The 16,588-nt window shown below is 35.1% G+C and overlaps 1 protein-coding gene across 2 annotated transcripts in view; it reads right to left on the bottom strand.

Moving 5' to 3' along the window:
• Positions 1-1,504: 1,504 nt before the first annotated feature.
• The window catches only part of LOC128988337 (sodium leak channel NALCN), a 42,370-nt gene continuing 27,286 nt past the window's right edge, over positions 1,505-16,588 (bottom strand). For both annotated transcript variants that reach the window (XM_054409531.1, XM_054409530.1), the window contains exons 20-31: positions 15,806-15,926; positions 12,937-13,070; positions 11,359-11,524; positions 10,825-11,019; positions 9,351-9,568; positions 8,909-9,132; positions 7,861-7,997; positions 6,918-7,054; positions 5,673-5,829; positions 4,644-4,772; positions 3,535-3,700; positions 1,505-3,404 (exon numbers count right to left, since the gene is read on the bottom strand). In XM_054409531.1, the coding sequence (XP_054265506.1) occupies positions 3,223-3,404; positions 3,535-3,700; positions 4,644-4,772; positions 5,673-5,829; positions 6,918-7,054; positions 7,861-7,997; positions 8,909-9,132; positions 9,351-9,568; positions 10,825-11,019; positions 11,359-11,524; positions 12,937-13,070; positions 15,806-15,926 (1,966 nt within the window). In that variant the 3' untranslated portion in view covers positions 1,505-3,222. The remainder of the gene's footprint in view (positions 3,405-3,534; positions 3,701-4,643; positions 4,773-5,672; positions 5,830-6,917; positions 7,055-7,860; positions 7,998-8,908; positions 9,133-9,350; positions 9,569-10,824; positions 11,020-11,358; positions 11,525-12,936; positions 13,071-15,805; positions 15,927-16,588) is intronic.

A 16,588-nucleotide genomic window follows, 5' to 3' on the forward strand; every position in this document is an offset into this window, starting at 1 on the left:
GCCATTTTTTAAATAATTGAATCGATATTTTTACTTTCTCCCCCTATACCATAAAACCATTGCATATGGAAAAAGTATTGTTTTCGTCAAAATTTTCGAGTTTGAGTGGACATATTCGTTTTGGGTCCCCCTGGACCCAAAAAGTGGTTTTCGAAGTGATGTGTGTATGTCTGGATGTGTACAGAGCTAGGGACTACACCTGTGGTCCGATTTCGATGAAATTTGGTATGTAGGTTCTAATCCATGGTATCTCCAGGCGTTTTTTCATTTTTTTAAATTTTTTTTTTTTTTTGGGGGATTTTCCCATAAAAAACCGGAAAATCAGATTTTCTCAAAAATGGCCCGAACGATTTTGATAAAAATTTAGTATGTTTGTAGCCCTTTAAATTCTGCACAAATTGGTTTAAATCCCATTTCTGTAAAAATTACTGTTCAAAAGTTATTGTAAATTATGTTTTTTTCCCATAAAACCCCATAAAATAACGAAAAAATAGGACTTTAGAAAAAATCCTGTTTTGATTTAACATCCTTACAATTTTGATGGTTTTTTTTCTTTTGAAATTTTTGATTTGTAATGGGGATTTCCCCATAAAACCCCATAAAATAACGGAAAAATAGGATTTTCCCAAAAACGGCCCGAACGGTTTTGATAAAAGTTTTTTATTCTGAACAAAATGGTACAAATCCCATTTCTGTAAAAAATTACGGTTCAAAAGTTATTGTAAATTCTGTTATTTTCCCATAAAATAACGGAAAAATCGGATTTTCCCAAAAATGGTCCGAACGATTTTGATCAAATTTTAGTATGTTATAGTCCTTTGAATTCTGAACAAAATTGTACAAATCCCATTTACTCTCACCGCTTACACATGATAAAGGTTGTTGACAAACTGATGGGAGAAAGTATGTGTAAGAATGCTGATACAGTTTATTTATGTTTTTAATTGTCTGTTATAGTTCGGCCGCGTAGAAAGCGACCTCCTCCAGCATTGGCGCGCAGGTCGTTTTCTAAGCGGCCGAACTATAGAATGTAGATGCAATTTAAAGACTTATTTACTCTTAAGCATTTTCTCTCAAACTTACTCGTATAGGATGTATAACGCAAATCAGTTTTCTTAGTTTTAACACGCCTGCTAAATTAGTAGATTTAGAGAAAAATGCAAGGAATAAAAAATAAATAGGGGTTTCCATAAGAAAAATCAAAGTTGGTGGCCATATTGGAAAAATTGTTGCTAAAATTATTTTTCCAACTTGACCAAGATTTTTTAAATAAAAAATCCAAGACAATTTAACATTTTTTTTTATATCTCTAATAATTTTCTAATAAAACAGTTGGTACACTTATATCAATCACCCACCAGTACCACATTTTTTTCTATCAGGGTTCATGCATTATACATACATTTCCTACGGAAAATAAGCTGTAAAAACCATTGTGTTTAGAAGTAGTAATTGTTGAGGGATGAAACAAAAAATACATCATATTATAGTAAATGTGTTGTAATACATTCAATATTTACAATACATAAATACAACAATGTTATAAATTCTCTGATAAAATAATAAATCTTGTCTCACTAGTAATAATACTGTTAGGTATGACAACAAGTGCTGTTTAGTGGTAACAATAACAATAACAACATAAACACATCATACTAATTTAATATCAGTCTAATTACATTTCTTACAATAATTTTACATAATATTATTCTCCTTTGCAAAATGTGCTCTTCCTCTACCTACTGCAAAATCATCACACGGCATATATTGTTCTTTAGCTGAGTGGGGACATTTAAACAACATTAAATAAATGTATTGGACGTTGTTATTTGAAAACTAATACCTTAAGTGTTCTACTTTTTTAAGTTTTAAGTGACTGATTCATCAAGTACTACAACTCAATGGTGTTTTAAAACAGTAGAGTAATTAGGCAGTAAGTTTGTACCATTCTCTACTATGTCATAAAAATGCTGATTGTGTGAAAACAATTATTATGTTGTGCAATGTAACATGCATACCAACATAAACTTTATGTCATGACAACATAACGTTTTACAATCGTTGATTTGTGAAGTCATATACAAAACATAGAGTAGTATACAGATTTAAAATCTACCATACTTGATATATTTTACTTTAATAAAAGTGGTGACGACAGCACAATACTGTACTTTTCACATAACCACTCCAAGATGTTAAAGGTATACTTCAATTGACAAAATCCACTTGTAATAAGTGGAATTAATTATCAGTATTAATTATTATTGTTCAAATAATACTTGATAATATAAACATATAAATATTAGGTTTACATTGGTTTAATTTTATTTTATCTAACAACCACATACAAATAAATAAATGGGGAGGAAAACCACAGTAACTACAAATACAAATATTTAAATTTGGCACAATTGACTAGTTTGACTAATCAGGTACTAATCTGTCAACAGAAGTCTCATAACATAAGGAACAAAAGGTAGTCACTACGTAGTAATTTTTTGTAACATTTCCAAAAATAAAACCCATATAATAGAATATTCTATCTTAACTTACGTAGTATTTGTTGGATGGAAATGTCATTGGCTAGCTAACATACTGACTGTATTATAAGCAAATAATCAGCATAACTGAGATTGGTTAAACAATTATTAATCAAATAATAACAGTATGTGCTTGGATATCTAATACCCAATGCATTGACGTATTTGAAATATCACTCTGCACATAAATAGATCCATCCCAGCCTCACATCAAACTTAAATTAATACATTTAAACATTGTTGTAAATCTAAACACAGTTGTAAATATTGTTGGCCACCAATCATACCCAAGCTTGAAAGGCAGTCTTACTAAACTAAAACCGTAAGTTTATAATTAGCCGATTAAATTATACAAAAATAAATGGCACATTGTAGAGGGTAAATATCTGTTATCATACGGTTGACAATTTGGTTCTTGGCACATTTTTATCACAAAACTACAACCATCAGAGATCGAACATATTGGAGGAGTTAACTCAACAAGAGTTATAAAAACAATTACAAAATGTGTCTGTGTTTTTTCTTGTAGGTTTTAAAAACACCCATACTCTGATGATGATGATTCCACTATACAGACTCCTCCTCATGGTTCCACTTGACAGACACTCATCAAGCTTCCTTCCTCCTGATGGTTCCATTTGACATACACTCCTCAAGCTTGCCTCCTCCTGATGGTTCAACCTCACACACACTCCTCATCGCTAGACTCTGTGTTGTAGCCGATCTGCTCATGCCACCAGTCACACACCTCCAGCATCACGTTGGGCACTTTGAGAGCACTCGTCTTGTTTAGAGTTATGTCTCTCAGCAGAAGTCGATTGGCTTCCGAACCCTCGGACACGTGAGGTAGATTCTTGTTGGAACCTGCAACGATGGAATTTGTTGATTAGTATAGTTTTTAAATTAAATGGCTTTACCAATTTTAAGTGCTACTTCAAGGTCAAGTTCTTTTTCCTACTGAGTATCAAAAGGTAGATTAGTTATGTAGACATACCGTGTGGGCGGTTGTTCCTCTTCTTGTTCTGCTGACGTTCCTTGTCAGGACGACTCTGAGGGTCGGAGAGTGTAGGGACAAGCAGCTTGCGTCCACTGCCACTGCCAACACTGTCTGATCTCGGGATCTGCTTGCTCTTGGCCCTGTGTCTTGGTCCTTCAACCTCCTACAACAGCAAATATGACTTAGACTCGTCTCTAACAAAAACAGAATAATCAAAAGTTAAACCAGTACTTAAAGAAAGACTTTAAGTTTCATTAGGTTGTCATTTTCTGGGGTTAAACTTTGAAATGCTTTGCCTCTAATTTTATTAAAATATTGGTCTTTGAGAAAGCAGACAGTATAAACCGATGAAAAGGGTTTATTGACAAGCCAAAACTTTGAATTTTAAGTATAGCTATTCACCAAGTCGGGTGTAGTGCTAGCCTTTACTTTTACTTGTTAGGGCACTATAACTTTCAAACAAAACTTTTCCAAGGAATAATATTTACAACATATTTAAACCAGTATTACTGGTAGGTAAAGCGACACCGATAACCATTTCCCGCGATTGCGTCAACACCCGTGAGCATATTTTGTGGTTTAGGCAACACCGATAACTGTTTCCCACGATCGCGGCAATACCCGTGAGCACATTTTGCAGTTTAGTCGACAACAATAATCGTTTCCCGCGATCGAGGCAACACCAGCGGTGGTCTTTCGGTTAAACTACGTTTGCGATGGCCGGGCTCCTCCGCCTTGGGTCAATTCCTGGAGTTTTCCAGGATATTTCAAGGTAAGATAAAATTCCCGAAGGTTTCCCTGTTTTCCCAGATTTCCCGGAGAGTAGACACCATGTACTGTAAAAAAACATTATAAAAAAATATCAGTGTTATGTCTTATAATCTCTCATTTGTATCTATTAGCCCCTGGACTCCATTAACTTACTCAGGTAAGCTAGTTGAACTTTTTTTTAACAATTTCCTAATCAACCAATTAGCTTTTCTTTAAACTGGTTTGTATTTAAACTCTTATGGGGGTTTGACCACTTGCCTCAACGTTTTATGATAAACAGTAGAAAATTATCTCCAGGGTTGATATTGGAAATGTAAATCATTCAAAGATATTACCTTGGGGTCTCCTTCGCTGTCCTGGTCTTGGATTGTGTCTTTGGCCTTCTCCTCGGGATGGTCCAGCGTCGGTCCCACGACCAGCTCGTTGGTAGCTCGCAGTCCTGCGATCAAACTGTTCTGCTGCTTCTGCAACACAACGGTTATGTCAGAATAGGGAACAGCTGATTGTGATAACAAATGTAGGTGTTCTTCCACCTACATTGCTCGAGGATCCTTGATGGGAGCACAGTATGTAGTGTGGACAGTCTGACGAGACTGTAGACCATTTATTTTATGCACAGCTTCAAATGAGGTAAGGGAAAGCACTTTTGGAACTAAGGCAAACCATGGACTCTTTTCTCAGGAAGAGCTCATAGACAGAATGCTGAAGTTCATCAAGCAACACAAGTTTGAAGGACTCTTGGGCAGCAAATGGGAATCACAAAAAAGTCCACTGATGTTTGACACCCCTTAGGTAGGTTTGCCCCTAACTCAATTAAATGCCCTTTCTTCAAAGTAAGTCGTTAGTTTCAAAATGAAGCTATCCTATTTTGGAACTAGCCAAAATTATTGCTCTATTCCCCTACAATACAAATTTTTAGTTTTGGTACAGTTTTTAGTTTCTATTGAATAGTACTTTCCTTGGGTTAACTAGACTATGACTAGTTTACAAATAACCTAGCTTCTTTTCACCAAACAAGGTCAGGATAGTGGTTATTGTTGGATTGAAAATTAAATGCACTAAATTGAAATGGTGGATTGATTTTTGACGAATACACCAATTAATGAAATTACAATCCCACCTTTGAATCCAATTTTTGATTTTGTTGTAAAGCTGTAGTAAATATGACATTTTAAAGATTTGTAAACCAAAGATGAGTGATTGTTTAGAATTTAGGACAGATTATCAATTATTATAAAAAGTTAACAAATCAGCCATTATTGATATATTGTTATAAGATATTTATTTGGATGTTAATTGTTTAAGAGCTGTGTAAACAGCAAGCTTTACACGGCATCAGTCTCAGTCAACTATTCCAAACTTACATTTGTTGCTCTTATCTTTTTCAAGCAGCCTTCCAGCCAAGTTCTGATGGTTTGCTTTGCCACTTCTTCTTCAATGATGTATTCAAACTCCTCTCTCGCCAGTAATTCTTCTAGTTGCAGAGCTTTTCTGATGTCTACTGATCGGTAGGACAACATACTGCAAACACAAAGTTCAAGAGGGCTGTTACGATTAACTTACAATCACACACTACAAGAACGTACGTACCACAGAATCCAAAACTCTCACTGAGCCATGTTTGGGTCAACTAGTATCTAAACCAGAATATAGTAACGCTGCTGTCGCTGGCTGGCGTTCTAGGCCAGAAATGGCGGAGTTGGGAGAGAGAACTGACTTCACTACACCGTTGTTACCACTTACCAGCACTCCTTGGTTCTGGTGGGACACTAGCTAGATTCAAACAAAATGCTTTTATTGGCTCAGGGATAGTTTTCGGTTACTATTCTGACTATTCGGACTCTATTCTGCATTATAACGCAATACACAGTAAGCAATTTCCTTTTAAAAATAATTAAAAAAACAAGTTTGTCAGCAAAATACAAGTTTAGAAACTCTAAAGCATTTTAGTATCTTGGCTTTTGGAATAAAAATTCAAATCATAGTAATCAAATTTGCAAAAAAAGTACAAACTTTGAGTATATAAGAAACTAAAGACTTTTTCCCTAAAATACAATCAAAAGAGTAGGCTCTATCACATGAGAAAATCTTTTGTTCAAATAACACAATAACCGTGTTTTGGTCCAATTAGTATTTATTGAATTTCATAAGTAACATTCTTCGTTCTATAAATGCTAATTGCAAACATACGAGTTTGAAACACATTTCTCTTTGCTTACCCTTTTCTTTTACTTTTCCTTTCTTCTTCAAAGCTACCAAACACAATAATAATAAACATTCACCTTTATCTGAAATAGTCACTAAAGCAGCAATATCTTTGTTGGAGTATATTATCCAATGTTTAATTTTACTATCCTTTTTGATGAGTTTTTGATATTGAGTTGTTTCAGGGATCATCAAATACAATTACATCAAATACAATTTATTATGTTTTAAACAGAAATATTTTTTTTTTCACATTAATATAATGAATACAAAGTTGAGGTAGTTAGTTATACATATTCTAAGACTAAGAATAATTCAAACTTAATAAGCAGTATTGAAACTTACATAAATAACTAATATATAAATAAATTAGGAATAACTGGAGAAGTTGTTACAGTAATTACTTGAGAACATCGTGGAATGTGACATCCTCTCCGTTGTGCAGCCGCTCCAACTCATAACACATATGTTTGAATAGCAGACGATCTTTCTGAGGGTCGACTTCTAACCTCCCTTGCAACAGTCTTAAGATGAATCTCACCTGGAGATGGATTTATAATGGTTAATTAATGTCAAACAGGCTATTCGTACGGAGGTCAATGCATGCGTTACCGGCAAAATAATCAGGCATTCTATACATTGCCTAAAATGAGTCAGGTATATAATGTGCTGAAATAAAGCACATTATATATACTCTGTATAGTCATTTAATAGAATGTCCGTTGGCACCACAGGTAGGTATGAACTATTCAGAAAAGTTAACTAATCATACTAAAATATGAAGGAATCACAAATTTTAAGGACCAAACTGAGGCAAACTCTGACTGCTTGGCCTTATTTTGACTGGTCTGTACAACTAAATAACGTGATTTTTCAGCTATTTATAAATTGGTTTGTTTCTACTTGGTGTTGTTTGATAGGAAATTTAAATACTATATAATAGTGTTCTTGGGATTTTTTCATCAAAATTTGATGAAAAAAATTGGATGATTAATCGGCCATTTTTATGTAACTTATTAAAATTAAAATGGCTGCCATAGACAAAATAAAAAAAAATATTCTTTAATGATAATTTTTCCTCAAATAGCTTATGACTCTTTGAAATTTTATATCAAATTTCATTAAGATATCTTCAATAGTTTTTACGGTATAAATTAAAAATACAAAAACAAAATTACGGATCTCGCTAATGTTTTAGGAAAAAAATGTTATACTTGATTTTGGTTTTAATTTGATCAAAACTATTCCTACATTTTCGGTAGGCCTACTTACTTAGGAGACACCCTGTACAATGTCACTGAAAATAAGATGCCAACTTTCATTCCTACTTGTCACATATAGACTCACCCGTCTAACAGGGATCACCCCTCGCTGGTGAATGTCGACAACATTCCAAGTGTTCTGGAAGTTCCTGATGTCTGCGTATGAGAGTAGGGCGTCCTCCTCGTTGGAATAGAACAGCGAGAAGTTCTCCATGATGATAGCTGTATAGAAGCGTTTTATATTAAGTCCTTGGGCTATTGCTATGTTGAAGGAAACAGTACTTTTATGGGGAAAACCAAAGACTTTGGGCCCAAAGCAGAGATACCGTGGGTTCGGATTTTGGTACATGCCACTACTTTTTATCAGTACAGTTCATCCTTGTAATGTACTGTCTCCCTCCTTGCTTTGCTCAAAACACAGGCCCCTGTGGCCCATGTAGACAGGTAAATGCTAGCAAAAGAAGGCCGCCAACCTCTTTAAACAAAACATTGCAAAAACAATGTTGAAGACTAGTTTAGTAACACTTGACTATTGAAGTTAGAAACATCGGCAATCGTTAAAAACATATCAAAATCTTCAGTTACAAATATTTATGGAATCAAACAAAAACCGTTGCAAACTGTACTACGGTAAGAGCAACCAAGTCATATCAGTAACTGCCTGAAACTTGTTGCAACTTGGAATTCTAGTGCTTTGGAATTTTCAGTATTGTAAATTAGATATACCGATAGTTTTGATCAATAGCTGAGTAATCTAAGTCTTTGTTTCCCGGCCAGGAAACAGCACTGTGGATCGATGGTTCAAATTGTATCTTGGTTAAGTCAAGTGTACAATTTTCATGAGTGGTTGGTGTATGGCAGAGTTTGGTAGGAGAAGCCTACCTAAAATGAAAGGCACTCGACTCAAGTGGATGTTGATGGGGTAGGTGGAATTTGTAAATTATTGCAACCCTGATCAGGCGTTAGCTACTTTTTGCCCATCATTATTATGTGTTTACCAAAAATCTTTATATGAGAAGTGTTTTTGTTTTCATAAAGCACACATGTGAAAAGATGAGCAAAGGCACAATAACATCCATAAATAGTCCCTGGTGTCAAAAGGGTTACAGCAAACCTATTCTTCCACATCTTACCGACAAGCAGGTTGAGAACTATATAAGTGATGATGACGTAGAAGGAGCAGAAGTAGATGAGAGATGCAATAAAGTTGCCGCAGTCCGACTCCCAATAGTTATTGGCGGGGGTGCAGTACGGGGGCTGGATCATGCAATCATGCATAATTTTGTTCCAATCTTCTCCAGTGACGATGCGGAACAGCATTGCCACTCCTGTCACTGGAGAGCCAAAGTTGGCTCGTCTGAAATCAAACATTTGCTCAGGTTAATTCCAAAAAATATGAGAATATCAACACAGCCTTGTTGAACAACCCATTTGATTTAAGTGTGATAAGGATAATTTATTGCATTTACATGGTTTTAGAAGCCTGCCTTATTTGTATGATCAGATTAATACAATTTTGGAAATAAAGTATTTGGGGCAAACAAGACAGTACAGTCATACAAAAACATAACATACCTTCCAATCCCTTCTCCATACTTCACAGTGCCAAAGAGTATAGACCCAGCAAGGGCATAGAAGAAAACCAGCAAAAACATTCCAAAGATGATGAAGAAACTCTTGCATACAGACACTCCTACAGTCAGCATTAACATTTTGAGCGTTGCATGTTTGCCAGTGATGGTGAAGAACCTGAGAATCACCACGATGAAACCCACGGTGTACGACAAGTTGTTCTGTAACATAGCAAAGTAACATATTAGTAACATATATTAGAGTATCAAGTGTAGAATATCTTTACTTTCATTTGACGCAGAGTAGTAGGTAAAATCACAATACAAAATCTTGGAACCAAACACTGAGGCTCAATAGAAGCAAGCTGACAAGTTAGACCTCAGAGAAGTAAGGTAAGAGGAAATACGCCTATGGGACAACCGTGAGGTCTGGTATTTTGTGCTGGCCTATACTTGAGAAGAGCTAGAAAGTGCCCAAACGTCGAGTACTGTGTGGAAATTCCTATCGCACATAGCACAGGGTCTTCTTCCATTGAGAGCGTTGTACTACATTAGGGTAAAGGGGAAGTGTTGGACTTTGCCTTAGACACCAGCATTAGTGCTAGACAATATTCTCTGTGCCCAGACTTTGCCAAGTTTGACTCCAACCACCATTTCCATTACTATTACCAGCTAAGTGGGGATAAAACTAGAACAAATATGGATGTAAGATGAATGTAGAATAGCGTAGGAAGCATTGTGGAGCTTTTCTACTGACTAAGAGCAGCTATTTCCTTAGTTTAATCATGCTTAGTGGCCCAGGATCACTTTTAGAATTAAATGGTTTGCTTTAATTTATCTGTACTTCGGTGACCCTTCTGTTTTCTATTTTGACCGGTTTTGAGATTAAAATCTCGTCATCTTCAAATGTCATATCACTCAAGTTGAGGTCGTAAGTGAACACAAAAACACAAACAGAAAACACAAAAAATTTAAGGACATTACAATGCAAAACTGGTTAGTACATGACACTACAGCGTGGTCAATAGTAATGTAATTCCGTTATGTAGTGTTTTATGTGTTTTTGTCTTCATCTACGACCTCAATTTGAGTGATATGACATTTTAAGAAAACTGATGATGAGACTTTAATCTCAAAACCATTTGCCATGGACAACAATAGGATCACCAATGGTCAAGTAAATTAAACCATATATTTCCTTATTAAAAAGTAATTAAGGACATCTGGGTCCAGTTAAGGACAATGAACAGACCTTTTGTCAGGATCAAACCTGACCTCTTGATTGCTAGGCAAGCATTATAACTCAAGCTAGCCTGCTAGCCAGCTAATTACCGATGTGTGCATTTTATTAATGTAGGTAGCATAACCCTATGGCTTGTCCATGTTGCTCATACTGCGATGCTACTTCAGTTTCCTCAGAGCATGGATTATGATCTTGGTGATTCAGGTTATCAGGGATTGATATTAAGTTCACTTACATGCAATGTTGAGTTGATGAATATCCAGATGACCCCCAGCACGGTGACCAAGAGGTCGTATCTGTTACGGCGGGACTGCCAGTAGCCGCGTGGAGTGAACGCAATATTCTTCATCACTACTTCAAACACAAACACCAGCGTCAACACTGTGCTGATCATAGCTAGCGGACCTGTGTGTGCCTCCTCCTCACGCCACTGGGAACATAAACCATTTTTTGAATACTTTCAATTTTCAATAATCATATTCTTATGAATTAGTTTCATATATGAAAACAGAATCCCAACTGTAAAGGATTAATAATGAATACTTTGTTTTTAAACCGACATTTTGTTTTTATTTTTTATGTTTATTTAGAACATTTTGTAAAAGAATTAATCCACATACGGCTCATTTTCTTTTGGTTATTATTAAATAAAAATAAACTAATCAACAACAAAACAAAATACAACAAAAAAATACCAGTTTATATGAAAACTGTAGACAAAAATATTTTACAGTTTCTATTTCCAAATAACAGGCAAGTGTAAACATACCGAGACACAGAGCAGACTGCTGTTGATGAGAACCATCCCTGCGATGAAACGTTTGAAGGTTATGTTCTGTGTGAGGTCGTAGATCTTGGCTCGGAACTTCTTACCGTCAGGTCGGGGAGGCAAGTGAAGGGGCTGGGCAATTTTCAACCTCTTTTTCAAATCACACCTGAAAAACACATTTAATTTACAGTATTTAGTGCATTTGTAAAATAAAAATGCTCTTGGTAAATGTTGTAAACCATGTAATTTAGATTTTTTCTTGATGTCAAAACAATTTGGGATAGATAAATAATGTAGGTAGTAATATGTAGGCCTACAGTATTAGTAATATTAATGCTATTTTATTACATACCGAGGCAAAGGCACAATTTTTTTTTTTTTGTACTTTCCTGTTAAAGGGAACATTCATTATTATCGATGATTTTTTTCTCGATACGGTATATCGATGTTTTTGTTTTCCGATCCATTACAAATTGACAACAACTGATCTTGTTTAGGCTTAAATAGTCTATTATATGGACTAAGAAATGAAACTGTTCTAAGCTAACCTAACATAACCAACCAAACCTGCTGTACCATTTAAAAATTCTGTTTGGGTTTGAATAAGTTATAAACACGGAATTTTTTAAATGTTACAGCAAGTTTGGTTAGTTATGTTAGGTTTCATTTCATTAATGTTTGTTGATACTGAACAATATTTTTCGTAGATGTCAGCTGATATGTTTCAATTTGTTAATATCGATATATCGAGAAAAAAATCATCGATAATAATGAATGTTCCCTTTAACAGGAAAGTACCTACTTTTTAATTGTTGTAGTAAAGGGTGTCCACAATTAATGAACTAATAGCATTATGGTTTAAAACTGTAACATTATTTGGATAAGGTGTCAACTAGCAGTTATCAAACTAAAATTTAGTATTTTTTTTATGACTTTAGGGGATGACACAACCAACAAAAATGCACAACCATTGGTACCTAATAAGACAATTATTTGCACTAGTTTTAGCGACTTGAACATGAGATAGTCGGGCAAACAATATTTGGTGTTGTAACAATTTCAGTTGGTTCCCTACTCCTAAAATATGTTTGCTCTCACTATAATAAATATGATTCTTTCTTATGAAATTGCAGCAAACAAAAGACAGGCCAGAAGAACTTTATTTTTATGACAGGTATTTTCTGTGATTTTTGAGACCTTAGAATGAAAAGTAGTTACAACTTTCTTGATACTAGTAAAAGCGTTGAATTTTCCGAGACTTCAGTGATTTTTGTGATTGGTAGACAACCTTTTGGAGGTTATTAAATAATTACATATTTAAATGAATGTTCAGAAGGTTGCAGTGCGCGTAAGATTTTATTCAGTTACATCATTCCTGTAGACAGGGAGCAGGACAGGGATTAGGCTGAGCGGATAAACTGTAACATCATAAAAAAATCTGTGAGCTTCTTTCATTAAGACATCCGTCCTGGACCCGCCCCTGTTTCTGACTACTGGACTAAAACCGCTACGGTAATCCTCTTTAAATGGCTCATACATTATTGATTGTCTAGTAACATTTTAATTACATATACAAACCATCTCCTTTGGTCCACAGTGAGGAGTGCAGTTCCTTTGTTCTCCGAGTAGTTTGCGATGACGACACCCACAAACAATGTCAGTCCGATCATACAGCCGAGGAAAATGTAAATGTGAATATAAATAGCATGAACCTGGAAATCAAAATCATTATCATCATATGAGAAAACAGTGTGAAAATGTTCTTTAATTTGTTGGTGGATTTGTACACAAAATTATAAGCAGTAGGAGCAATAAATAGTATTTTTTACATTACAAAGATCATAATCGCTGGTTTGCTGCTACTTGGAAGTTAATTAAATGTTTTTTTTTTTTTTTTTGTGTTATGAGCTTTGTCAAAAGTAAATATATTTATCAAACTTGATTAAAATATAAACAAGCAAACTACATCAGGTTATTTATTCTTGATAAAAATAAAATGAGAATTTAAAATATCAAGTCTTTTTTTGATTTTCTTTGTATTAAGCGTACAACAATGCTTCAATATATTACATTGTGTTTTTAAGCCCTACAAGTTAGTTTTAACAGACATTGCAAAAAAAATCATTTGCTAAACCATAAACCAGCAATAACACCATAGCCTATTTATGGTGCATGAACTTGTTCAAATAAATAGAGGTTTACATGGTTGTACCAAGTTTCATTTAGATCTTATAGTCTGTACTCAAGTTTTTGTGCATCCAAACACACACACAAACTTTGGCCACTTGTCTTGTAAATGAAGAAACTAACGAGATTAGAGTTGAATACTGGAAATAAAAACACTTTCTGTTTACTACAGTGTTTTTGAGATGTTGAGTTGAGCAATGAGTATAATAAATAATTAAACTCAAAAAATTTTATTCATCATATTGGGTTACTTAAAACTAAAATTTGTATCACTGATTTCAGATAACTAACACCTTCAAATCTAAAAATAATTGTACTACTAAGGCTATCTAGAAAGTAAAGAACGTTTTCGTTATGACGCCGCTTGGCGCGCGCCGATCTAATACATTTAGGTGCGTGCGCACTCGGCAACTCAGTCGGCGTCCAGCCGTGACAACGGGAGCATTCTTGTGCTGCCCGTTTTTTCACAATTTGAACTTAAGATGAGCAAAAAATCCTGCCAGTTAACGGGTGCGGTCAGTGATACGGTTTTTGTTGGAAAACACTTAAAAATGAAACTTCTCCTCAAGTTTCACGGACTTTGTGATTTGAAATTGTCACACAACAAAGCGAAAGACCCGTTATCGGGAATCGGCAGTTTTTGCAAACCTTTTCATCAACTTTAGCGACCAGTTCCATCAATCACAATTACTCGGGCGTCCGCCCTTCGCTTCGTCATGACTCATGAGTGTCAGATCGGCCATTTTTAATATGAATGCACCATTTTCTCAGAACTTTCAATCATTATGTTTTTTCCTTAAACTTCATACACTTAGCGATAAATGTCTATCGATTTTAAGTTTAATGCCAACACGAACCGTATCACTGACTGCACCTCTTAACTGGCGGTATTTTTAATCGCAGCGCTCATCTTAAGTTGAAATTGTGAACAAACGGGCAGCGTGAGAATGCCGCCGTTGTCACGGCTGGATGCCAACTGAGTTGCCGAGTGCGCACGCACCAAAATGTACGAGATCGGCGCGCGCCTAGTGGCGTCATAACAAAACGTTCTTTACTTTCTGGATAGCCCTCGTAATATCTTTTGCATTTCAGAATTGTATGATTATTTTGGGTCAAACATTAACACATTTTATAGCAACCAAGTGGAATTAATGTAAGCACAACAGTCAACAGTCAATAAATATTTATGTTTCTATGGAAACAAATATGTATCTACACTGAAATTTAACTTCAGAACTACATGCATTAAAATACTGTTAAAATTTTGCAGTGACGATTTGGGGAGCCTCATGTGATTGGAGAGAATTCTGAGGATCAAGTAGATCGGCTTTGATGAACATAGTTCGTCCATTGGCTGAGCACCATTGCTCTAATCAGAAATCTTGCAGAGGACAACTTGTAAGCTACTAAATGAAGACTTTGGAGGAATATGGAAGTCAATGGAACCATGCAGAGACTTGATATTGTACACTTTATTAACAGAAGATGGTCTTTAGAGCAAGCAGTATTGAGAAGAATCTTCATTGTAAAATGCCAAAGGAATTGTCAAGTAAAAATATCAGGGGAGAAGAAGAAACATGCATATAAGGAAAGTCATGTGCATACTTTGGAAAAAGTTATGGTTATCATCTGAGAACTTCAAGAGGAAGAAACTGAAGAGATCAACAAATGAATGATGTGTTTGGGAATGAGTTGCGGTATGGGGTAATATCAAGGCCTTTAGAAATATGGAGGAAGATAATCTTAAAAATTAATTTAGGACAGACTTTTTAGTAATAAGTATCTTTTGTAAATAGTATTAAGTATCTTTGTTGTAGTATTAATCTGACCGAATGCTGATGTCATTTCACATTCGGGAGGTCTGACTATCAGACCGACCATTCTGAGGAGAGTTTGTACGGTTTCTTTCTTCGCTAAGGTGAATGCCGGAATGGTTCCCTCAAGGGCCGTACCCCGCCAGGCAGAATGGAAGACAGGACTTGGTCCTAATTCTGCTTGGTTTAACAAACCCCAAGTAGGCCTATGTGACCGTTAAATAAACATATTTTTCCCAATAATCTTGTTTAAGATTTGTTATTGATCTATAATGTACGACTAAGAAAAAAGTATGTTTCCCTACAAACAGAATGGGGATGACGACAGGACACAGTCCTGATTCTGTATAGTTTATAAAACCCTAAGTAAATAAAAATAAATACACAACGGAAATCAAACTTTAAGTACTAACAAAAAACATACATTTTAGATCAGAATAACTTACGGGGCCCAACGCCTTGATGAGAATATCTCTAACATCCAGCCAGCCTTTGAATGATAAAACTTCAAACAAGGCAAGCATTGCGTAGCCAATGTTGTCAAAGTTAAATCTCCTCGGATTGGCCCTACAAAAAACAGAGGTTGTTGTTTTAAACTAAAAAACTTACAATTACCGTACATAAAAACTATGCTATTTTAACACTACGGGTTTGTGAAATGTGATATGGCGACATTTAACTTATAATTGAATAATAATCACTAAGTATAGTGTGGACACTACACTACACTACTGAGCGTACTTCAGCTCAACAAATATGTGTGAACGATGAGGGTGGGTTGGAATATACATTACCTGTGTAACTTGTTAACGGACTAACACCAGCTGTTTCTAACCAGAACCATTTATTACAATGCCAATGAACAATGAATAATGAATGACAGCTGGACAACGTGTTTTTAACCATCACAAATCTACTGAAATTTGATTAAACTCTGATGTGAGTAAAGGAAATATTAAAATGTGGGAACAGAGTTAAGTTTGTACATTGTAACGTCTTTACTAATAGAACCTTTGGCCTGAAGTTCATTTTTGGTATCGGTAAGTTTATTTGATCAATTATCACAGATATATTAAATCATTACTAACGAAAAACAAAGTTTTGAAATCTGGAATCTGACTGCTAACATGAGTCAGTTTTGGTCGTGTTTGTGAACTTATCTTTTTATGTTTTGGATATTTTCTCAAATAATTTCAAATCCCAAATTATGAATTTTTTTTAGAGCTAAC

The sequence above is a fragment of the Macrosteles quadrilineatus genome, unplaced genomic scaffold, assembly GCF_028750875.1.
Source record: "Macrosteles quadrilineatus isolate MER2022 unplaced genomic scaffold, UCM_ALF_1.0 Scaffold_3__2_contigs__length_128488019, whole genome shotgun sequence".
In the NCBI taxonomy this organism is placed as follows: domain Eukaryota; kingdom Metazoa; phylum Arthropoda; class Insecta; order Hemiptera; family Cicadellidae; genus Macrosteles; species Macrosteles quadrilineatus.